Here is a 24,176-nt window from a genome sequence, read left to right on the forward strand (position 1 = left end):
TAGCAAAAGCTTCTCGCCCTCCTCACTTTCCCAGTTCTCCTCTGGAGAGAACGTAGCTGCTACGTTTTGCAGAGCCCCTGCCTGCTCAGCTGGCCCCCAGGCAATGCTGCCTGCCCTGGGCACAGCCAGGTATGGGGCACTATATCCCACCATCCCTTCCCAAGCTCGGCACACCTGACTGGCTCTCTGTCTCACTCCTCTTCATGGACTGAGCACAGATTTGATGTATTGGAGGTGAGCCCATCCTGTCATGTGGAACGTTTCAACAGCTGAAACTGGCCAACAAGCTCAAAGGAGGTGTAAGGTACCGTGAGAATCATCAAATTCTCTTCGGAAGCCGGGCTAAACGTGAGGAACGACCACAGAGCACGTACCCTCTGCCTCTGTGTTCTTGGTCTCAGGGATGATTTTTTTTGTTGTTTTGGGATTTTGGCAAAGCATTAAGGATTAAGGCTGTGAAGCTTGTGTAATATTTACTCATCAGTGGGTCACCACCACTAGATGTTCCCTGAGACTCCTAAAAAATAAATAAATACAGGACAGCTCTTGCTGTTGGCTAAGACAGGAGACTGCAGTGTGCAGCCCATGCTGATGCACGCAGAGGTGAGTATGTAGGCACTGGTACTTGGAGCAAAGGTCCACCTGGCCTGCAGGCTGCCTGTGGTGCTCAAGGGAGGCTCCAGGTTTTTCGGGTCCATTCCTGAGAGTGGCCAATAAAGTCCTCCACTTCCTTTGTGGGCAAGGACAAATGCTGCTGCTCCTGCCTGACGAGACAAATGGGAAAGGCAACGTGCACAGCTTTGTAGGACGCTGTAGGGAGAGGTCGTCACACTACTGCTCCCAATCTCAGTCAGGAGATTGTCCTGTTTACCGCCAGGACAAGTCTTTGTCCCTCCCAGAGGGATTCCAGCCTCTAGTATCTTCTACCATCTGCTTTTGAGACTCTCGGGGATCATTATAGCAGTTTCAGCTTGCTCTTGTCTCTGGCTCTGCACTTTCCAGCCCTGGAGCCACCCCCCACCCATCTTCAAGAACATCTTAATTTTACTTCTCTCTCGTATCTCAGATCAACTCCTTCCTTAATGACCTGGGACTGCTCCCATCTGGTTCCTTCCCTGAAGTGGCTTCCCACAGACACATGGACAGAGTCTGGCAAAAGCAAGTCATGGGTCTAGCCTTCCACTCAGGGTCCTTGCCCACAACATCAGAGGTGTGTGTCCTGAGAAGGTCCAGCAGGTAGAGCTGGCTGTGGGTAGCCACAGGATGGTGCAACCAGTGTAACTCCCGTTCTGGAGTTCCTAATGGAGAAGGTCTCAGAAGTGGCTCTGTCCACTCCTATGCTATAGGTCTGCTGGTCAGCACAAAGGTATGGACTGCCACAGTAGTCCCTGAGAGTTGCTTCAGTGTTTGGAGGAGAAACTGTCAAGGTTTTTATAATGCCCCCTAACCTGGCAGAAGACAACACTTTGGTAATGGGTTGCAGTATGGGAGACAAATTTTTCTTGGAGCCTCTTTCCACCTGCCTCTTCCAAACTCCATGCAAAGAAACACCTGGCATAATAACCCATGGCTCTGGGTGCTGACCAAGTCATGGTGCCTGAGCTGCTTGAGGAGTTTGTCTTTGACCCTGCCTTGGCCCATCATTACTTGGTGCGCTGCCACTTCAAGATGTGATGCTTGGTGAATATTCCCTGACCCCCACAAGATGTGATTCCCTCCATGTTGTTCACCCCTCCACAAAGGGCCAAACAAATGCTGCCGTTCTGAAGAGGCAGTGGGCTGCTGGCATTCACAGTGGTGTGGCACCTCTCCAACTCACAAGGACAGGTGGGCACTGGGATGACCACCAGAGGAGTGAGTGATCCTGAGTCCTTGTGTTTGGTCAGTGCTCTGTATCTGTCACCCTCCCTTTGCTGAGGGTGCTGCTCGTTGCAGAAGTCTTGTGGTTCTGAAGCTGAAGTGAGGCACTAACATGTTGAGGGGCAGAAAAGGAGCAGCAGCACCGAAGACAGGAAAGAGAGCTTCTACAATCCCCTTCCTACTCATGGGAAGGAACGCAAACATTTCTTTCTCTTGCCCACCACCCCACACATGCAGAGCAGCTGAAACTGCACGTTTACATTCCAGAGGTTGCAGAGTGACTCCCCCCACCCATGCTACAGACTCTCCTACCTCTGGATGGGAGATGGCACAAGTGTTACAGCAACTAATGCTGTCTTAACTGTTACGTGCAGTTGATAGCTGGATGGTGGGACAGGATGCGCTTTGGCCACCTCACCAGAGGTATGTGCAGGCTGATGACTCTTTTTCCTCAGGCCTGAAATGCTGGTGGTTACTCAGGTTGGGACAGAATACCTGCAGCTTTCTGTCCCTGTGGAGAGGCCCTCCTAATCCGATAAACATCCACACACCAGTCAGGAACGCAGGAGTTTCCATCATCAGGCATTTGCCTGCTTTTGGATGAGCTGGATTTCTTCAGTGCCTGGCACATTTACAGTAATATTAATTTGATCCCCAAACATATACTTTGCAAAGAGAAAAAAAAATCCCTGTTTACTTGCAGAGTGCCAAGAAGCAGCATCTTCTCATGCCCCAACAGCTCCTGATGTTTTCTTTGTTCCTTTTTATCTCAGGATAATTCCTAGCCTCTTATTTGTCTCTCTGACTGACGCTCAGAACAACGCTGACACTTGCACAGATCTACAGTCAGTCCAAGTTCTCTTCCCTGGTCATGCACAGCTTGTGAAGGTTTACATATAGTCAAAGTTATTTCCTGCCCCTATAGAACACTTTGCCACTGTTTTTCTGTCTGGTCAGTCTGTTTGATGATTGTCCTGAAACCCTCAGTGATCTGTCTGTCCCAAATCATTTGTGCTCCACAGCTGCAGGTGGAACTAGTTCATAAAAATATGCTGCTCTTAGGTAAGGCAACCAATGCCAAGCCTACCTTCATGTTTCCAGCCTATCTTTGCATTTCCAGCTTCTTTAAAGCAAAGATTTACTTGTTCCCTTCAGTTACTGGCTTAAATATTGCCCTCTAAAAGTCATTATAATTATAGCTGTAACTGTGACTTCTTTCCTACATTAAATGATATAAATAGCCATAACTCATCTAAATAATCTCAGCCTCTGGAAGCCAGTGGAAATTTTTCTATCGATTAGAGTCAGCTTGGGTCAAGCCCTACACAGTGTTTTCTGACCCCTTGCCCTACTTACTCCCCATTTCTATTTCGTGTATGTATCTAACTCTTCAGATTCTCTCTCTCCTCCTCCCCCCCCCCCCTTTTTTTTTCTCTCTGTTGAAGAGAAATCCTGATAAGGAGGTCTTAGAGGTCTTTAAAGCTTGTCATCGCATCCCTTCATGGGCTGAATGCATGCAGAACGCTTTAGGAAGAAGCAAAAGCTAAATATAGCATCATTTAAAGCCTACCCATTAAGGGCATGCCTACATGACACGAATGCAAGTAGCTTAGGTACTGGGAGCGGTGCAGTCACGGAGCTAAGTATAACCGAAACAGAAGAACTGGCTCACAACCCATTCCCCTGCGCTCACATCCTGTCTCTCCCTGCCAAGGATCAGAGCCTTGGAAGAAGATATCAAAGCTCCTACGAGACAGTTACACAGTAACCTGCCCATAGGGCAACTTACTTCCCGATTCAGCTCTTCAGCAGTGCATTTATGGCCTGAAGCATGTAACACGCCTGCTCTTACCTAGTATTACTGCAGGCGTGCTTTTTAGGCATATAAATTGACAATACAAGTGGCCACCTAGGCTGGTCAAAATGATGGGAAGTAACCTCATGCAATAGTGACATAGCACAACTAGCCTCAGCTGCCCCCGAGGACTTGGACCTTTGTTCCAGAAAGACAAATCCTGAAGTTTGCATTAATTAAGTCTATATAATATGGCAGGGATATCACTGCCTTTTTGTACTCTAAGTTACTTAATCCGCTGCTACATCGTCAGTTTATCCAGAAATGAAATCATCAGCTAGTGAAACTAAGGTGAGGATATTTATTGCTTGCCTGGGCCAATGGTGATTTTGAGGAGAAAAGCAGAATCCGTTGAGCAAAGGATGCACAAAGAGCTACCCCTCTACGTTCACTGAAACACCGAGACTTGCATAACTTAACAAAGGTGATTTCTAACAACATCTGTCTCAGAGAAGGCATCAACAGTGTATTCTTGACAGCAGACAGGCAGCAGAGGGCTGCTGCCTCTTGCCCAGAGGAGCCCTGATGGCCACCCGTCCCTTCTCACCACCCAATCCTCTCCAGGGGCAACTGCATCTCTCCCTTTGCACTCTTTTGTAATAAACATCTTTCTAAGCCTGGATTTTCTGTTGCCTTTTCCAAACTCTTTTACATCACAGTGTCCTGTGGAGCACCTTATATCAAAGCACTGACGCTCTCTAGCAAGTTGCCTCAGCTGCAGGCTGCCGGCGATCGCACTGGCATTGCGTGACGTAAGTGTGGCCGTGGGAGAGGACATCCCCAGCGTGGTGGCACTGCTGTCGCTGGATCAAAACCATTGCTTCGGAGGTCATGTAACCCAACTCCACCTTCTTTCAGGATTTCCCTTCCAAGCCCTCTGGGCCACCACAACATAAACCATGTTAATCCTTGGAGGGATGTAGTGTGTCACAAACACAAAGCTCAGTCCCGGGCAGAGTAGACATGCAAGTGATGCTGCCTTGTCGTCTCAGGAAAACTCTGTAGATCATACAGAGGGGACCCAAACTCAAGAAATATCACCCACAGCTCTTGCAAGCCTTGGCGTTTCACCCCTGCTTCTCTCCTCTGGAGCAGCACAAGCTTAGTGTGGTTACTGGCATGTTTTACAAGGAAAATCCCAGATAAAACTCTGCTTGGTCACAAACAGAGGCAAATATTACCTGTACGTGGGCCCTAAATAGCCCAAGTTTGTGGAAAAGGAGCAGCCTTTCGTTACAGGTGCCATTGGTCCCTGTGCATTTACCCCAGCAGAGAGGACTGCCTTCTTACATCCAAACAAAACAAAGGCAGCTACATTCAAATCAGTAACATTTCCCTGGGGAACAAACCAAACACATATTTTGGCCACGAGGATTCTCACCTGTAACAACCTAAAGGGTGGCTGCCAGTTTAAGGGCCGAGACAGCTGCAGAATGAGGTTTTCCCCCCCCCCATCGTTGTTTCACCCTGGCTAACTTGGAGGTCAAAAGATGATTTAAGGCCCAATACTTCAAGGTGCTGAATTGTATCAGAAGAGGATGCGTGAAACACTAGGTCAGAACCTCGTGGCCTCCTGGATGAGGCCCAATCAGTCAGATTCTTGTTCCAAAATGCCAGCTTCTCTTTTCTGCCAAGAGCCTGAAGAGTTAAAAGTTATTAACTGGCTTCAGAATAAAATGCATTAGGAATAAATATGCTTTAGGATAAACCTATTAAATGGATAAAAATGCCATTACCAGTGGTGAAATATGATTGTGTGACCTTTTAAATAAATAAGCCTGCTATGCACCAAATTATGTCAGATAATAAGCTTTATACATGATAAAGTCATGCAGTAGGTCTCAATCTTCAGGCATTCGCTGAAATATCGCTAGCCATAAAGGGTTTCTGAAATGTTACACTAAAGAAAATTGCTTCCAGCTATAAAAACTTAACTGGTAAAACAAATGTAGCTTCTCATAAAATCCTCTGCGAGGCATTGGTAGCAAGTGGGAAAGCTTACTAGAAACAAACCTTAGGTATTCAGATTATTTTGCAAATACACAACACTTCTTAAAATAACTCAGATTCCAGATGAATGTGGAATAACTCCCTTGAAAGCAAAGGGGTTGTAATCTGGTAACACAAGTGTAAGATCCAGAGGATGTTCACAAGGTCTTAGAAGTATGTTCATGGGATAGCTCTGGACACAAAGGTTGTTGCAGACCCAAACTAATCTACATGTGTAATTTTGGCGCGTGTACAGGCAGCGGAAATACTGACCACCCAGTCTGACCTTGGGTCTGTCTGTGTTATGCCTCAGCTCAGCGACTTGCCCAAATTACTCCTGGCACTATGATACTCCAATTAAGGGATCATATTCAATGTGATGGGAAGAGGGCTGGATATTATCAGCCGTGTGAAGAGAGACCTGCGCTTTGTCCGATGCCGCTACCAGCTTCACGTGTGGCAGAACTGTCTCTCTACATCAGAGTAAGAGCTTTCTGGTCCAAACAGTGATGCATAGGGAGGAATGAGGCAAATGTTCTCATTGCTTAAGTGATCCTTAAGTGACCTCCTGGTGAAGAACTTACAGTTTTAATAAAATCATCACGGCCACTTCATCTATTGTTACGTGGACATCAGGGATCTCCCAGCTAAAACACAGCTCCAAGGACTGAAAATACTCTTGTGACTCCCTGCCACAACCAATTATCTTCTCCAAAAGGCAATACCGAACAACACATCTGACTAACAAAAAGGAGCATTCCCTTGTTCTGGTTTGCTGGTTTGGTGGGTTTTTTTCTTAACTGGGAGAACACAAACAGTCTTTTATTGTTTTGAGGATAGAAAAGGTCTTCTTAAGCTCCAGGTACAAACACTGACAATTTTCAACAACCTCAACCCCATAAAAACCTTTCCAGGAGGGGCACTAAAAGAGATGTAACAAAGTATAAGCATAATAAAGAAGACAGCTTTGCCCCAGCTCCCCAAAAGTAAAACCTCAGCCACTTTAACTCCATAGAAACAGGTACAATCTCCACAACTAGTTTTAGTGCTTTTACTAAATAGAGCAAGGTACACAGCTTAAATGGGACCACTGTAAAGGAATGGGTGATGAGGCTAGCTGTGAAATTTTTTCTTCTCTCCCTGAACAACTGTAGCCCAATGTCCAGAAACAAATAACAGGTCTGTTCCAGGCAAGTGCTCAGCTGTGTCCTGAAAATGTCTCCGGGCACTTGCCATTTTGTTTTATTGCAGTTCCTCAAAACCAGTCACTTGTAAGCATCAGTCTCACAGAGGAGGCACATTACCGGCGGTGAAGGGCAGCTGCTTGTTATATAATCCTGCCAAATCCTTGATACAGCAGTTCTGAGTGAACAACCGTCTTGCCCTGAGTCATCTGGAAAGTCTCTGGTTCAGCGAGCTTCCAGGAGCAGACCATCAAAACAGGTTATATTTCCACTTCCCATTTCAAATTACAGGAGGCACCTATGAGTCAAGGCAATCACTTTATCTGCCTTCAGATGCCATCCCGCATACGGATCCAGCCCGCGCTCGTGCTGAGCCAGAAGCCCTGTGGGAGTTCCCAGCTAGCTCTGGATGTCGCACTGTGCAGCTGCCCTGGGTGGCTGTTGGCACACAGGTTCCCTCAGCAATTCCTCAGCAGGACACTCTGAGGACAACCATGGTACAAGGAAATCCTTACCCTGCTTTTCAGAGAACCTGAGCTGCTACGTGTGGGGCTGGACTTGCTCCGTGGTGACCAGCCTCTGTCCAAACACCCATCCTGCTCCCTGTAAGAAGAAGATGCTGTGTTTAGACCTAGGGACTGGCCCTGCATGGCTGTTTGGGTGGCTGGAGGTCAGGCACTGCCAAATGCCATGTCCTCACTCAGGTCACCAGAGCCAGGGGCTTGATTAGCTCATACTTTATTTTTCCTTTTTTTTTTTCCCTTTGAGGCAGGGCCAAGTCTTAATCCGGTCCTGGGTCATGGATCTCAGCAGGACACATTACACTGGGTCTATATTTGAATTCGGAAGTCTCCCACCTCAGACCTGGCTAGCTTAGACCCATTGCCCCGCTATGTCCTCTCCTCCCTGCCATGCCTGACAGGCAGCTGGACTCAGCTCTTCTGACAACAGTGTTGGCACACAAAGCCGAGCAGATCATTTTTTACAACCCCAAATGACTACAACTTTGGCAATCTCATTCCTATTGAGCAACAACAAGAAGAACCAAGTTAGCAGCAAGCTGTACCCTGTTGCATGGGGCCGTAATAAATTCGGGAAGGATGAGATGGGTCAGGTTGGGTTGGCTGGCAGGTGCCAAAAGAGTTGGTCCAGGGTTACCACTTCAGGGGCCAAAGGGGGGAAAGATGGTAGGTAATCGCTTCCCCGCTTCTCCATCCCACTGCTCTGAAGATGACAGGATTGATTCAGACTTCACTGCCATTATAAAGTACCTATGAAAGGATGATACAATCCAATATTTCAACTGTGATGCAAGTAATATGATTTTAGGGCAATGTGCAAAGATCTGCAAAAAACATCAAGTTTCATCGTTCCTTATGATCTAGAAAAAAATCCAGTTGTGTAGTTCATTCCCACACAGTCATAATTTGGCTAAAATCTTTATTCAGGGTCCAAACTTATTTCTTATTTTAAAAATTATTTTTCTTAAAATAAATTAAAACTTAAGGCCGTTGCCAGAGTGAAACCTGCTAGAAGGCAAAATCATTTATTACAGTGTTCAGCCCCAAAACGGGTGGGACCATCACTGGAGAAAATGTAACTGATGTGTGCTGTATGTTTTCCATAGTTTAACAATTCTTGTATTTTTATTAAACTAGCCAACAAAAATAATAACTATAGTGGAGTTTTTCATTTAGCCTCAGGAGCCAGAACAGCGAGTCAGGTGTTCACAGTGGGTTGGGTGGTTTTTTTTCTCTTTTCCTTCTCAGCAACATAAATTACAAGTCTAAGAACTGGGTTTCCAGTTTAACTCATCACAGTAATGAATTGGGGGGTTTTTTGTTTCCCATGGATAAGGTGTAACTGTTGCTTTAAAATTGCTGTTTGGGTAAGTCAGGGTCCAAAACCCAAGCAGCAAGTGTCACCTAAAATCTGTATCATATGTAACAGGCAGCAATCATCCTTCCAGTACAAACCATTGGCGTTAACATGAAAAACCTGGTGTCTCACAATCAGTCTGTATGGGGTTTTAAGCTTTGCCTGTTAAGAATAGACAACCAGGCACTTATCAGAAACAAACCTACCTAAATGAGATTAATCTGTTAAACTTGATCATTCAGATTCCAAAGAATCAATTGAATTCTGTGTATGCAATTCTCTCTAAATATACTTTTCCTAAATTTATAAATATTAACTGGTTTCTATCAGTCCTTAATTTGTCTTGTATAGCTGAATCATATTTTGTGTCTTTTTTCTGTAGAGAAGATGCTAAGCTGATGCTCTCTGTCAAGGTTTGAAGCAGTAACTCGTAAACAAAGCGGAAGGTGAAAATAATACAAAATTCCCTCTTTTACTTATCAGCTTTAGAGTGACTTTACTTAATGGCACGCTGACAAAACTGCTTCCCAGACAGCTGCAAACAACGTGGCAGCTTGGAGGCCATCATTTTTACACCTCGCCCTGCACCAGCCCAAGACACAGCGCTCAAAGCACGTTACTTAGGAAGGTTGTGTAAGTTGCTACCTGCACTCGTCTGACTAATCACCAAACCCATGAGAGAGGCAGGTGGATGGATCACAACAGCGGATGAGCCGAAGGGCCGCGATCCTCAGACAAGGAAAGGGTTCCAATAATTGCTTGTTAGTCACAGAGAAACAACGCTGGAAGAAAAATGTATGAATAAATGAATGAGCGAGCGCCGGCCTAATGAGCTACTTCCTCCACTCGGTGCACCAGCTCTCTGGGGATGGCGACTCATTTTCCTTACACGTGTGAACGCAACACCAAGTGTGATAGGGTCTTGGTTTCTGCCTGCTCTTCCAGACACTGACACGCAGCCTGGTGATGAGGCCTAGGAGGCGGCGGGCACGAGCGTTGGACGCGGTGCCTTTCACAGCTCACGGTTCTTGGCACCAACCGAGAACCGTCCTGCTGCTGCTGGAAGAGCAGCCGCTGCCTGGTCTGTCAGGGTTGCAGGATGAATACCAGAGAGACAGGCACGCACAGGGTGCTAGTTCTGTGCTGAGGACACCTGGGTCCAGCCAAGGTTTAGACTGCGGGGACCGCACCACCCAAACCAGGGTGAACTCTGGCCAGCTGTAGCCTCCTCCGCAACACGTTCCTGTTACCCGACAGGCCCAGCGTAAAGCCCTGCTGAAAGCCAGCTGACTGGTCCTTTCTCCTCATTTTCTTTTTTCCCTTCTATGTGCCTCTTAATTCTTGTGTTTCCGAGGGAAATCCTTAACTTGCATGTGGAGGGTCAGCTTTGGCCCAGATGTATGCCTCCACAGCCATTTCACGCCCAGATTCAGGCTGCATAACCCCTACAGAGCCAGCTAGGGTCCAACTTATTAACTACCAGGCATTCTTCTACAGCCTAGTACTGGAAAGGCGATGCTGGGAGACCTAGGCAGGCTCAGAAGGGGGCTACCTTCCATCCAAGAGAGAGCTCCCAACTAGCACTGAGCCTAACAGAGCCAGGCCTAATTTGATCACTCATCTGCTCCTACTGAGCTCCCTGTTCTCCAGGACACCTCGGTTCTCCATTTCCCTGAATGATGGAGAGTTGACAGTATTTAATGAGATTAAATGTCACCTTCCTAAGAGCCTTTAATTATAGGATATTATCGCACATAATTTGATACCAAAGAAAAGCATGCTCCTTTAAATTTCAGGCAGTGACAAAGGGCCCAGAAGAACTGGGTTCCAGTCCTTGCTTTGCCAGAGGCCTCTTCTGGCACGTTAGGCAAGAGCAGGATAGCCACCAAATTAAAGGTTGCATAAGCAGTGTAGCTCAGGCACTTCCTAACTTGAGGGAGCTAGACTTTGCAACCTAAACACTCTTTGTGTAATTATTAAATTAAGGCTGATTCAGAGCCTTGATACATGAAGAGAAGAACAACCCACGGGCCCTCCATCCTTTTACACAGCTTTACATTTCAAGCAATTACCTGAAGGGGATTGGATCAAGAAGTTGGTGCTTGTCCAAAGCCACAGTAAAGAGCATCCAATTCAAACCCAAATTGCCTTTTTTTTTTGTGTGTGTGGCTGAAGCAGTGTTCATAGAATCACGGAACGGTTTGGCTTGGAAGGGACCTTAAAAATCACCTAGTTTCAACCCCCCCTGCCATGGGCATCCTCCTCTAGACTAGGTTGCCCAAAGCCCTATCCAACCTGGCATTGAACACTGCCAGGGAGGGAGCAGCCACAGCTTCTCTGGGCACTCTGTGCCAGGTCCTCCCCACCCTCACTGTGAAGAGTTTCTTTCTTGTATCTAATCTAAATCTACCTTCTTTCAGTTTAAACCCATCATTCCTTGTCCTATCACTCTGTTCCCGTGTAAACAGTCCCTCTCCAGCTTTCCTGCAGGCCCCTTTAGATACTGGAAGGCCGCTATAAAATTTCCCTGGAGCCTTCTTCAGGCTGAACAAGCCCAACTCTCAGCCTGTCTTCATAACTGTCGCTGTATTTCTTCCATTGCTTTGGGCACTTTGACTTGGTGCTCTCAGAACTAGACCTGCATGTGTTGTAAAAGAGAGCTGTACAATGTCAAAAAAAGATGGTGCTTTTCCCATCTTGTGAGTGGATAGATAAAAGAGTAGGAATTGGGCTCCAATTTTAGAATCTAGCTTTTTAATTCATTAGCTGAGTGGGACTATTCGCATACAGTCACTTATCTCGCTGAGTGAACAAGGACAGGGCTAAGCAAGCCAGTCCTGCTATTCCTCTCCTCCACTGCCACTTACTTCCTTTGAAGACTCCAAAAAAAAAAATCACCAGTGACATTTAATGACCTTCTGCTGCAAGGAAGGAACCAACTGCCCCCTCCACCAGCATCTGTGCCTACTGCAGGCAGCAGGCAGACATCCTTCACCCAGCAGCACACAGCTGCCTCGCAGAGACTCCCAAGGCTTCGGAGACAATGTCAGGAAACAATTACACTCGCTGTTGATTAGTGAGTCTGTACTTTGCAACTTAGTGTTGCCACGTAATGAGCTGCGTTTACTACTTGCTTATTTCAAGAACAGGCTAAATTACACAGTCTGTTTATACACATCCCACCCTTGGGGAGGGCAGGATGAGTTTCCAACAGGGGCTGAATTACCTGTGAGGCCCTCACCCCTACTAAAGGCTAGGCGATTAGTGCATACAGCTGGCTTACACAGAAGTGAAATCCAGCCTAATAGAAGCTTACAGTCAACTGTTTGCAACGCTACCTGGTACCAGGCTGAAACAGGCTGATGTTGTGTAGCCCCATTTCCCTGCAGTTTCACCATGGCAGTCAGTTTTGACTAGAAACCAGGCAGCTTTTAATGACATCTAAAATATCTGTTCAGAGGGAAAAAGCAGCAGCCCTGCAAGCAGATGAGTAGATGGCTTAGGAACCAAATACTGGATTCCTCCACATCTTAATAAATGTCACCAGTGACATTCCTGATGCTTTCTCTTCCCACATCCCCCCCCCCCTTCCTTCAGCTACAGCTCAGTATTTGTGTTTTGGGCAGACTCTTGGTGCATAAGGAGGGTTGAACTCAACAGCCTCTCAGTAGTGCTACTGTCTCAGATGGCTTTTCACAAAAGTCCTAAGGAACGCAGAGTTGCAAATTCTGTTGATCTCGTACAACAGTTTCAAAAGTCATCAGGTAGGGAAAAGCAGAGATCACATTACCTCTCTCTATGCCTCATTCCCCAAGCTAACAACCCCAAACATAAGTCTTTCCTCAATGTTTTCCCTTTTCTAAACACAGATTTTAATAAATAAAAAGATAACTTCCCTTTCCTCTTCACACAAATACTGCACTGCAACTTCCCCTTCTTCCAACCAAAAGCTTCATTTAACAGGGCAGATTTCTAGCCTGAGAAGATGCTCAGGCAATCCGATTTCCTGAGGACCTGGGACAAGCTGTACATACCCAGAGCTCTCAGCCAGTACCACGCATTTCACATTCCTTAGCCAGTCTGACACCAACACTGTGCCCATGAAATAGTTTCATCAGGTAACTTTGGATGGGACAGTGTTTGCCCCTTACTTCAAAGTTTAAAAAGTTACAGGACCACAAGGGGAAACCTCAGGCAAGTCTCACTGAAGAAACCACCCACACACATTCAAAGTTTTGTGTCTTCCTGGTGGAAGACACAGCATTAATGCTGACTGCACAGTCACCTTCCTTCATCTATGGCAAGGGTCCTGAACAGCTTAATGAGCTCAAGTACAGGATCATCAAACTCTTAATTTACTCCTAGGAGCCTCTATTTCCTGCCCTACACCATCACAGGAACTGCTTTCAAGAAACCTCCTCCTAATAACAGTTGTCTGTTACAGGAAAGGTTAAAAAACCCCACTCTCCTTTAGAGGAGCAGAGAGCACACAGCTACACAAGAATTCCTTTTGCTTTGTTTTTTGCTGGTTTCAACTAAGCACAACATGGCATAGAAGGGCTGCCCTCTCAAGTTGTTCCTCCTGGCCTTAAAAACATGCTGCCAAAATGTCTCTTCAGACTACAGTCCTCTAAGAAGCTGAAAAGCTGTCAGCCAGTTCTCAGTTGAAGGACAATCTTGGGCATTTCTTTTCCAGCAGCAGTTTGGGGTCATTTAAAATCCTCCCACAGTCCAAGCTGAAACTCCAGGAAGACACAGCCACTTCTTGGGCCTTCTATTGATCCCTTTTCCGATCACTACCCAACAGAGGTGATACAACAGTTCTGGGAGCTAGGACAGCTGTGCAGGTAATTCACCTCAAATTGCAGCTATTCTCCTCTCAGCATTTATTTGGAAGTTGACTTCATGTTGAAAGGTCACTGTTATTTCACAGAATCTAGCCTAAAATCTAGCCTGTGATTGTAACTGTCACCCAAATGTGCTTATTTCTGCCACCTCACCATAGAAAGTAAATCAGAATGCAGCTCCTGAACAGCAGAGAAGTGTTCTCTCTTCTGTCATCAAAAGGCAGATTTAAGAAACACTTCACTGTAAAATGAACACCCTGGAATCTAGCACAGATGTGTACAGTCAGTACTTTATTACTCAACCTAAAATACTGTACCTTTGTGAAGTGTCTGTATTTAAAATACCATGCACTTGAAAGAACAGTCAGCCTTACCTTTCTATTCTGCACCTAGTTGATTTAGCCTATGCCTGCAGACACACAGGCTCGAGAGCTGGTTTCGCACTGAAGACACACAAAAACCACAGAACTTGGAAAATAAAGTTGTCATTAGTATTTAATCGCCCATAAAAAAAAATAAACTAGCACTTTCCGTTTACATCTCATTGCACATGATCAAAGCTGGCCTTCAGCCTAAGCACAGGACACCGAGACCTCAACCTACAGACAGTGAAGTACACCCAGCCCAACAAAAAAAAAGAAGCCCAAAATGAACATGTAGCAGCCATTAAGCTTTCTATTCACACTGCACATGCCTCTTCTGCCTTATCAAAGTGAAACCCATCACAGGACTCTATGCTGGGGGCCTGCAATCTCCACAATCAAATTACATTTTCAAAAGCCTTTTAAAAAATACGGAAACTGAACCACTGGAGGATTCTACACTTCTCCACAGAAACCAAGAAGCAGCAGAAGCACTTGTTAAATTCAACAACCCGCATCAGCTTTATTGGATCGTTACGTGTACAAAAGTTAGCGGTAACGGTGGAGCTGCAGGGTATTGCGTCTTCTCCAGGCAGCGCGGCGCGAACCACCGATGGTGTGGTGGAATTTGTGGCCCTTCCCAAGACCACGGCTCTTCCGCCCGGCCGATGTCAGCCCACGCATCTCTCTGTGCTTGTGGACAGGCTTGGTGATCCATTGGGTATCAGGGTTGCGCCTGATGGTCTTATGGAAGGGATCGATCAGGATCACTTCAAAAAACTTGTAAGTGGAATCTTCACCCACCCAATATGAGTTCAAGACTCTCAGAGCCCCACAGTGCCGGCCAGCGCGTTCCTAGAGGAGAAAAATATATGGAGACGGCTCTAAAATCATGGATGCAGGGCATTCTTAGTGCACAGAGGTATAAGTAACCCAATCCTAAAATTCTGTAGGTGCTCCAAGTTTCAGTTTGCCCTAGGAGACCCTCTCTGCCTAAAAGAACTGTTTCTGTTCAGTTGCAAACACACAAGAAAAACTAATAGCTAAAAGGAATGCTGTCTTCCAAAAATAAGGAAGAAAAAAAAAGGCTGCTTGGATTCCTACATAAAATGGGTTTTAAAAAAATGTAAGGAGGGAGGTGCTTGGTTGCCAGAAAAAAAAGAACTACTTGGTACACAGAAGCACCCAGTAAGTAACTATACAGAGCTAAAACCAACTTTAACGTGAATACAAGGATAAAGAGCACAAGCTTCTGTGGAAAGTTATGAAATACCAATCAATTTGCACATCCAATGCTGCAGAAAGACATTTCAGCAGAGAATAACCCTGTACTGATGGCAGAAAAAAAATCAGCTGATGTAACAAGTCTTTGTTCCACTGCCGGTATATTAGTGCTTGCTATTTCTAGCCTCCTTTGTGGTTGGGAAGAAGCAGTCTTAGTTTAGAAAACAAAACAAAGCAGAAAATATCAATTATGCAACTCCATCTGCCTCTCCTGTCAAGAGTGCTCCTTATTTACAGCACTGAAACTGTGTTTAATCCTAGGACTTTATCATCACCGTGGGAAAGTATGAACCAATGGAGCCCATCCCTCTTCTATCCCAGAGAGATTCCAACTGATTTTGAGAGTCTTCCACTAAACAGCACTTGCCTATTTTCTGCATATGTAATAAAAATCTTTCAAGTCCTTGTTTTATTCTAGCATGTGAGAGGAACACATAGATTAAACATTACATCTCCAACCAGCCTCAACCAGCAGCTATGTGGGGATGGTAGCTACAACAGAGGTTTTGTACTTCTGTAACAAATTATCTTATATATCTGAGTCTTCCTGCAAAGAGTGTATCAGGTTCAGAAACTTCTGAACTGAGAGCAAATAGCTTCTTCCATGAGCTGTCACCACAAGTGAGCATGTGAGTAGCCATCAGGCATCTGGTAATAGTATATATGAAGAGCATGCCCTGAGCATTGAAAACACAATCACATTCTAATTTAAGCTCATTATCTGCATTTCTTTTTAATTAGCACATCCCATTTACTTTTTTTTTTTTCTCCCCCCCCCTTTTAAAAACCCGACCACATTCAATCTGCTGAAGTCACAGAATACTTTTGAAGTCCTGGGAACAGAGAAGTGTTCTGTTTCAGGATGGAAAGGCAATGAACAGCCTCCCTTCTCTCACAATGTCTCTTTTTTTGAGAGTGCAGACTGGTACTAATTCTAACCCACTGAGTTTTTTCTAAAGGTGGTAACTACACCTCTTCAACACTACTATAGTGACATTATCGAACTTAGAAGATCTCATTCAATCAAAGTTCCCATTTTGAGTAGCTCAGTGGGTAACAACATCTCACCAAAAACAAGTAAACTGGTCATCTTTGTGCTGGTGAGGTACCAAAGCTTTTTTACAAAGGAACAGAAGGTCTCTGGCCTCCTGTTTTCAGTCCCTCAATGCAGAGAAGTACACCATGGTGCACTCCTACTGTGCAAACATGTGCTTTGGGCTAAGACAGGAACTCACCCATGCTTCTGAAAGAATCACTACCTAAAGCCAGCAATACACACAATGTGGCAGGGAACACAGAGGTGGTATTTAACAATGATTGTAGTCAGACACCTTAGCATATATAAATTGCTGCTTCTCATGCCTAACTCTTTATTTTACTGAGGTTTATACTAGCTGTATACCTATTTTTCATTACAAATATTGTAGCATACTCTAGAAATAAGCATACACTATGAACATCAATAAAGTGCCCAAGCAGTACTTTCCCTGGACCCCACTTGTAAAGTCTGAATAGTTTTTTCATCTGCCTCAATGCAGCTTTCCAAGACCTTTTACCGAACACATGAATGAACAGTTGTTTGGTGGGGTTTTGTCCCTGAGTATTTTCAGCTTTTACAGACCAAGCCCTTCCTGCTGCCAAGTTCCCTAGCGACAACCCAAATAGTCACCTCTGCTACAGACTGAAGACTCCGGGCAAACTTCAGCTGGTTGACGCCATGATGCACGGGTTTACCATAGGTGGCACCTTTCGGGACTGGGCGCTTGCGACCGCCACGGCGAACACGGACACGGTAGATAACGTAACCTGAAAGAAACAGTGACTTAGGACCTGCAAGAATTCTGTCCTGTAGCAAGTGCAAATCACAGCAAGGCAATTTTGATGCCCCTCTTGCATTTACAACCCTAAAAGCTTCACGTGAAAATTAGGTCACTACCTCGACCTTCATCAAAAACCACAACTGAAGGTGGCTACCACAAGCTGGTTTTGTTATTTTCATTACAACTGAGTAAGGGAAGTGATGTCCTCCTATGACTACTTTTTACTTCCAAACCAGTTTACGACACCTTTCCACTGTGGAGTTCCAAATACACTACAAACAGGTACACAAAAAGCTCCCAGCCTGAAAGACCAAATAAAAGAACCATCCCAAAACTAAAATCCCATATTCTGGTAGTACTATTCATAAAGCACAAGCCATCCGCAAACCCTGCTGGAATCTGGAAAATGAGGAAACTAAACAAACTTCACAGTTACAGAAGAGCAGACTCCTAGCTTTGTATTTTCACAGTGAACAAACAACTGTGTTTTCAAGGACTTGAGCAAGTTGTGGATGGATGGCCACCTCCCCCAGGTTTCTTTAACTGACCAGCAACTGTTTTCTAATGACAGCACAAACTACGTCATCTTGCTTACTCAAGCACATGCAGATGTAACATGCTCATAGCAACACACGATAAAATCTGGGTAGAGAAAGGTCACCCCCTAAACATAAGATACCAAGAGCATCGGTTAGCTCTGCAGTAGTAACACAGTGGCACAAGAGCAAGAATTAAAGCCAAAGCCCACTTGATCTCCAGTTGCCAAAATTGCCACAGAAGGCGTGACCACAAAGTTACATAAGTAGCTTTGGGCTGTGAGCACTGCTACCAACTGAACACATCTCCACCGCTAAGTTCGCCTCATGCAGGTCACTTCAGGTTCTTGGGGAACGCTGAAGTTTCACATTTTATTACTCTAAAGCTGACATGAAACTTGGGCACTCCGACACGAAGCGTGTGGACTTCACCTCTGTGTCTCGTTACCTTGCTTGGCCTTATATCCCAGCCGGCGAGCTTTGTCTGGTCTGGTGGGCCGGGGAGCCCGGTGCAAGGCAGAGAGCTGGCGGTACTGCCAACAGCGGACGCGAAGGAGGAATCGCATCACATCCGACTGCTTTTTCCTCCATAGCTCCTGGATGTACTTGTAGGCCCCCATGGTGGTCTACCTGCTGAATTGAGAGGCCAATGAAGTAAGTGCATTGAATCAGATTCCAGATTTGCACAGATTCCAGCAGAGACACCACATGAAACTGTACATGTAACACCACTGACACCTAAGATGCCCTCAAGCTCCTTCACACCACTGGCACACCTGGTAACGTGGCTCACACTGGCAACTTCCGTATGTCCTGCTGGGGGCTGCCAATTCTCAGCAACTTTATTCCTTGCCACCTGTTTTCTAAGCGTTGAACTCCTCAGCTGAAGATGAGTATGTCAGATACTACCAAAACTGATAGTTCACATCTGAACCAAGCTGCAAACATTACTCTATAAAAAAAGCACGTAAGACCGAGTGGGGTGCTCTTTACTTTTAATGTGGTTTAATTACCTCTAAAAGCCTTTCAGCTCTCACACACCTGCAGCATTTAGCAGATGTAAGTGAACTCCACCGAGCCACCACCCAAATCACCATCAGGAGAACGCAATTCATTTTGTTTGCAAAAAAACCCCAGTTCACCTGTGACTTTCCATGCTCATCTCTGCCCTGGCAGCACAGCTCTGGCCGTGCCACGCTACCCCTTCTTTACGACTGAACCGCCAACTCCAGATCCAAACCAGGGCGTGCGGCCTGTGAGCAACCTGCACCGCTACGCTGCGGTGCGCGGCCTTCCTCTCGCCCCAGGTAACCCTGAGGCCGACCGAGTGCCCCCATCCCCTCCCCGGGCCCGCACGACGGGCGGCTAGGCCTCCCCGGCGAGGCGCAGCCCACAGGCCTCCACTGGCTCCCAGGGCCCACGGCTCGCCCGGCCCCCGCTCCCCGCAGAGGCCCCGCGCTGTGGGAGCGGCCCCATCCCACCCCGGCAGGGTGGTGGCCGACGGGGGCAGCAGGGGAGCGGCCAGACGGCCGCCTCGGGCCCGCGATGGAAGCGGATTGAGGGAAAGACCAAACAGCAAGAAACCCTCACCTGATGGCGCCCAGCACCGGAAAGGAAGAGGCCTGTTTCCCACAACCCCTTGCGATAGCACCGCACTTCCGGCGGCGGCAGCGGCGCCTGATGGGTACTGTAGTCCTGAGGGAGCCGGGCAGCCCGCCTCGCCCCGCCCCGGCCCGGCCCGGCCCCCGCGCCCGCCAATGGGCGGCAGGGGGCGGGGCTGAGCCCGGCAGGCTGCCGCGCTTCAATGGGGCGCTGCGAGAAGCTCGGCCCAGGTGCGCGCTGGCGATGGGGGGGGGCGGGGGGACGGACACACGGGGGTGGGCGGCCCCGGGGGCGCGCGGGGCCGGGGCGCGCGGAGCTGGAGGCGGGGGTGCGCCCCGGGGCACGGCCCGGCCTGGCCCGGCATGGACCGGGCGGGGGCCTGGCCTCGGGCTGGGACTTTGCGAGCTGCGGCATCCTCTGGAACACCCCCTCTCCCCTAGGAGAGCCCCACAGTAGCCCAGGGTTGGGGCGGGGGGGGGGTCTCCCAGGAGCACTGGTGCTCTAACCAGAAATCCGGAGAAGAACTTTTTTTTAAAAAAAAATCATTAAAAATAATGATTAAAAAACACCCCAAGCACATAAAATTAAATAATCCTAAAGGGGGGCGAAAGGGGGGAGCCCGAAACCCAACACCAAGGCCTGTTTGGGGTGCGAGGGCAGGGGGTGCCCGTGTCTGGCGCTGCTGAGCCGCCGGTGCTGCAGGTCTGGAGGGGCTCCCCAGAGGGGACGAGGTGATCGTGACCCGTTCTCTGGCGTTCCTGGCTGCTGTGGGTGCCAGCGGGCCCTGCAGCCCTCTCTACTCAGGTCCCTCAGGCGCAGGTGTCTGGGCATTTCCCTGCATCCCGCCCGTCCCCACAGAGGTGCATCTGCAGGAGCAAGGAAAGGGCCTGGTGCTGAGGAGCCTTTGGGCCCCCTCTCTGGCTGCTGGGGAGCCAAGCTGGGAATTGGGCTTTCCCTGCCTGGGAGTGTCCCCTGCAGCTGCGGGGTGACCCCTCCGATTTCTAGTGTATGCTCCGCAGAGCACCCTGGCTTGTGAAGCCATCACTGAGTTAAACTGGAATTGAAATGGGACAACGCCAGCCCCTCCTGGTCCTAAAAATAGATACTCTTCGGCTTTCTGTGGGGCAGACTGCTCTGGCCAGCGGCCTGAGCTTGCTGCTTGCTTGCCGACGGAGCTGCTCCTGACTCTGGAGGCCTCCTGATGAAGCCAACCCCTCCCTCCCCCCCATCCAAACTGATTCAAAGCAGACCCAGAAACCTGCTTTTGCATTTCCTTCCCGGTGTTCCCACCTTTAACACTCTGATTTCCTAGCTCCTGGTCTGTAAAAGCTCAAAACTTCCTCGTGTGTGAATGAAAAGGGAAGGAACCGCTGTTCTGTTGCGCTTCCAGAAGCCATCTTGATACCGCCAGATACCATCAGGCCCGCGGCAAAAACATGCAGCCTGATAAGGGTGTACACACAGGCTGACAAGCGCAGCCCCTGCCCCAGTGGGCTGACACCCTTCACCGCTTCCCAGCCTCCCTGAGGCTGCAAGGCGAGCATCGGCACCCATGGCAGCAGCCTAAAACCTTAAAAAGTGATGATGTGGGAGGAAACTCCAGTCCTAAAAATATCAGTCGCTGGGAGGGAGCTGTGCCTTCGAGTCACCGGCTGCTTCGTGTTTTGCCTCTCGCCTTTCGGGGGCTTTGCTTCTGTCTGGTGCTGAGCTCTGCCACCGTGCCAGGCTGACAGACTCCTGTGTCTGCACAGGGATCGCCTGCTGACCACCTGTGCAGGGAACATGGGGAAGGGCTACAAGGTGGTGGTCTGTGGAATGGCCTCGGTGGGAAAGACTGCAATTTTGGAGCAGCTTCTCTATGGAAAGCATACTGTTGGTGAGATATTTGTACTTTTCTTTTTTTTTTGGGGTGGGGGGGAGGGAGAGGAGGGGTTGTTTTCCTTTCCAGAATCTTGTTCTGCGTGGGCCACCTAAAAGCAGTAACCGAGGACTGTGACCTGCACTGAGGTGAAGGAGGGAAATTAATGTGGATTTCTTGCATCTCTGGGCAATTCTTGAAATTCATAGTCCCTCGCTTACAGGTTTCTGAAACAGGTTTGGAGGAAAACCCTTTCTGTGATGTTCCCAGTTACAAAACACATGAATGCTTAAAAATAAGCAAACACAGAAAGTAGGCGACGTGCTTGCTGCCTATTTACGTAAGAACTATCTCGTTCCCTGGAAGATGCTGTAGATGCCTGAAAAATAAATAGACACCATGTGATGAGCGGAGAGACCACTCAGACTTTTGTTCCACCTTCTTAAAGCTTTATTTTGCTTGGGTTTGGGTAATATTTAATCAAAGCTCTGGAAAGGAAAACAGCTCTGCTTTAGCTCCTACGTTCTGTGCTGGACCTTAAGGGTTGACCTTCTTGGTTGTCAGAGAAATCCTCCCATGGAAAATGAACCGGAGACAGGAGCATGGGGTGCCTGAGACTTGCTGTCCGCAAAATAAAGGGAACGAAGGCAAAGCCGGCTTGTTTCCCTCTGTTTCCACATGACTTGGCTTTGGGAGGAAGGGCAACGATCAGCAGGCTGATGAATTACTCCTGCCTCACCCAGAAACGAGGGGTGGCACCAGGGGTGGGTCTCAGGGCTTCGACAGAGGCTGTCTAGTCCACGTGCGTCCCTTCCTCAGGCAGGTAATTTAAACGTTGGGGTAAGTTACACCAGAGCGGGGCTTTGCAGGCACTGCGCCTTTAAATTGTGTGGATGGGAGGAATTTGCTGGCAAAGCCTGGTGCAGAACTGCGTGCTGATACCCTTGTTTGAGAGGAGGATTTCCTCTAACGTTGCAGCAACATCTCTTTCCAGCACCTGACTGAGCTCTTGCGCAGCGCCGTGTCCCTTTCAGCGTGAAGGTTGCAAAACCTGCAGGCTGAAGGCTTTTCCCTCGGCTCCCGACCTGCCTGTCCTCTGCGCTGGGCTGGGTGGTTGTCAGAGACACCCGGGCAGCATGAGCAAGGCCACGTTGCCTAAATCGTATTGCCTTGCATTACTTCCTGCCCTGAGCTCCTATTAAGCGACCTGGGCAGGAAGGATATTCGGGTGTTGCTGATCAGAGGAGCTATTTATGGAACCAGCCGTCTAGATGGTTATATAACGTCATGGATACTGGCTGACGTAGCTGGAGGGAGCCCTCGTGCCCTGGGTTTAGTGCAGGTGTAGATCTGTCGCTCCCCTACGCTCTCGCTCAGCTATTGCACAACCCAGACTTTCCCCCCTGCCTGCTCCCTTAAAAAGATTGGTTTTCCTTTCCAGCAGCTCTGCTCTTTAACAGTAAGGGAAGGCACAGCTGATAGCAGACCGGGAGCGCAAGGGAAGAAGGTAGCCTCCCATTTCTATATGATTTTGGTCAAATCTTATTCCCAATACATTCAGAGAAACAGGGCAAGTAGTGGAGTCAAGATCAGTGTGAGGAGAGGACTCACAGCACTGCAGCCCCAAGGGATGAGCGGCCACAGCTCAGTGCTTTAGATATCAGTCGTGTGTGCCATCAGGCATGTTTTGGGGGATAGACTGATATGTTGGTGTTTCTGGCAGTCCCTCTGAGTGGTCGCTGTTCTGTCTGCCTGTTCAGCCTGTGGGTGGTTCTGGCAGAGGGTACCTAAAATGTGGGCTAGTGAAAATGGTTTCCAGAAGATCTTTAGCTACTGCTCCAGTCTATATTGATTTAACCTCCGAACTGCATAGGCAGGACACCACAGTGAGGGTCTTGTTGGGCAAGGGCAGAGTTTGAGGAATGATGAGTCTTTGCCCCTTAGCTGAGCTGCTTTAAACAGCACAGACCCGTTGCTGGTGCTACCATTGCAGGGCAGGCCCCTCTGTGCCTAAAACATCATTACTGAACCTCAGTCCTTGTTTCCTAAAGCTTGTGAGCCTCAGAAAGCTGACATGTACATCTTGGCTGCTCACCTTTTTGGCAGGAGGCAAAAAGGACTAGTGTGTTTGCTGAAGGACCGTCTGCTCAGAGCTACCTAACAAAGCAGCTCACCAGGTAGGGCAACGTGGACACAAGCTGTTTCAAAACCTGTGCTTCCTGACTGACGTCAAGAGCTGCTCTGCGGTCAGTCCAAGGGCCAGGGAGCCATGGGGAGGGCTTCCAAGTCAACTCATGGAGTCTGTCTGTTCCTGATGGCATCCACATCCTCCTTCCAGTGACAAGAGGAGTGGCTGGAACTTTGCTGTAGGCTCAGAGCACAAGGTCTGGTGCCATCCTCCCAGGTTTCCCAGCCTGGGGTGGGGGTGTCTCCTCCTGTCTGTAAATCAGCCACGAGTCTCTGTCAATGTTCATGTGTCTCCTGTTGACTTTCCTGTAAAAAGGAGTGGTGGTACAGCTGCTATCAGGGAAGTGAGCAGTGTCCTTGGAGGTTTCACACTGCTATATAAAGCCCTTGGCATTGAGCCCGTGCTCCTGGCTGTTTGCTTGGTGACGGTGCTGTAAACCCATTCGCACTGTGCTGCTTTTCCTAGAAAAATGTGCACCTTCATCTTTCCCTGGCTTGCCACGGCTGAAGCCCCTGGGTGCTGCTGTTGCTCACAGAGTCAGCAGCTAGCAGTCTTGCAAAGGCACTAAGACTGCTTCAGGTCAAAGAGGAAAATGTATTTGGGGGTGGGGGGGAGAGGAGGAAGAGGAAGAATACCCCCAGAAAGGAATATAACTGTGTCCCTGGAGCATGTGAGCAACAGCAGGTGGGCTTCGAGCTGCAAGAAGGGCTGTTTGCCTTGGGCCCTGGGATGAGAAAGGGGAGGGCAAAATGATGAGGGACACTGTCGAGGGCACGTAAAGTAACATAGGTATTGCATGGCAGCCTCTCTGGCTAAACTGACACAAGCAGTCAGGCAAAACTTGAAAGGAGGTGTTTCAAATGGGTGTAGATTTAGGTTTGAGTCATGTAGGGACTATACTGGCATCGGTCAG

At 48.0% G+C, this 24,176-nt stretch overlaps 2 protein-coding genes across 4 annotated transcripts in view; one reads left to right on the top strand and one right to left on the bottom strand.

Annotated features, from left to right (window-relative positions):
- Nucleotides 1-14,090: 14,090 nt before the first annotated feature.
- RPL15 (ribosomal protein L15) lies at nt 14,091-19,244 on the bottom strand. 2 transcript variants are annotated; one of them, XM_084280212.1, is made up of 4 exons: nt 19,206-19,244; nt 18,064-18,248; nt 16,929-17,065; nt 14,091-14,830 (listed from the first exon to the last, which is right to left on the bottom strand). In XM_084280212.1, exons 2-4 carry the CDS (start codon nt 18,233-18,235, stop codon nt 14,525-14,527), a joined length of 615 nt encoding a protein of 204 aa, XP_084136338.1. In that variant the 5' UTR covers nt 18,236-18,248; nt 19,206-19,244; the 3' UTR covers nt 14,091-14,524. The 2 variants fall into 2 exon arrangements, with proteins under 2 accessions (XP_084136338.1, XP_084136339.1); XM_084280213.1 differs by having other exon boundaries at nt 18,064-18,245; nt 19,206-19,229.
- A 1,755-nt stretch (nt 19,245-20,999) lies between these two features.
- NKIRAS1 (NFKB inhibitor interacting Ras like 1) overlaps nt 21,000-24,176 on the top strand; it is a gene marked incomplete at its 5' end in the record, with an annotated part of 10,763 nt that continues 7,586 nt past the window's right edge. Inside the window, one exon of one of the 2 annotated variants that reach the window (XM_084260580.1) lies at nt 21,000-21,104. In XM_084260580.1, coding sequence (XP_084116706.1) covers nt 21,000-21,104 — 105 coding nt within the window. The remainder of the gene's footprint in view (nt 21,105-24,176) is intronic. The other variant, XM_084260579.1, reaches the window with a different exon arrangement.

The sequence above is a fragment of the Gallinula chloropus genome, assembly GCF_964237585.1.
Source record: "Gallinula chloropus genome assembly, chromosome: 2".
Classification (NCBI taxonomy): domain Eukaryota; kingdom Metazoa; phylum Chordata; class Aves; order Gruiformes; family Rallidae; genus Gallinula; species Gallinula chloropus.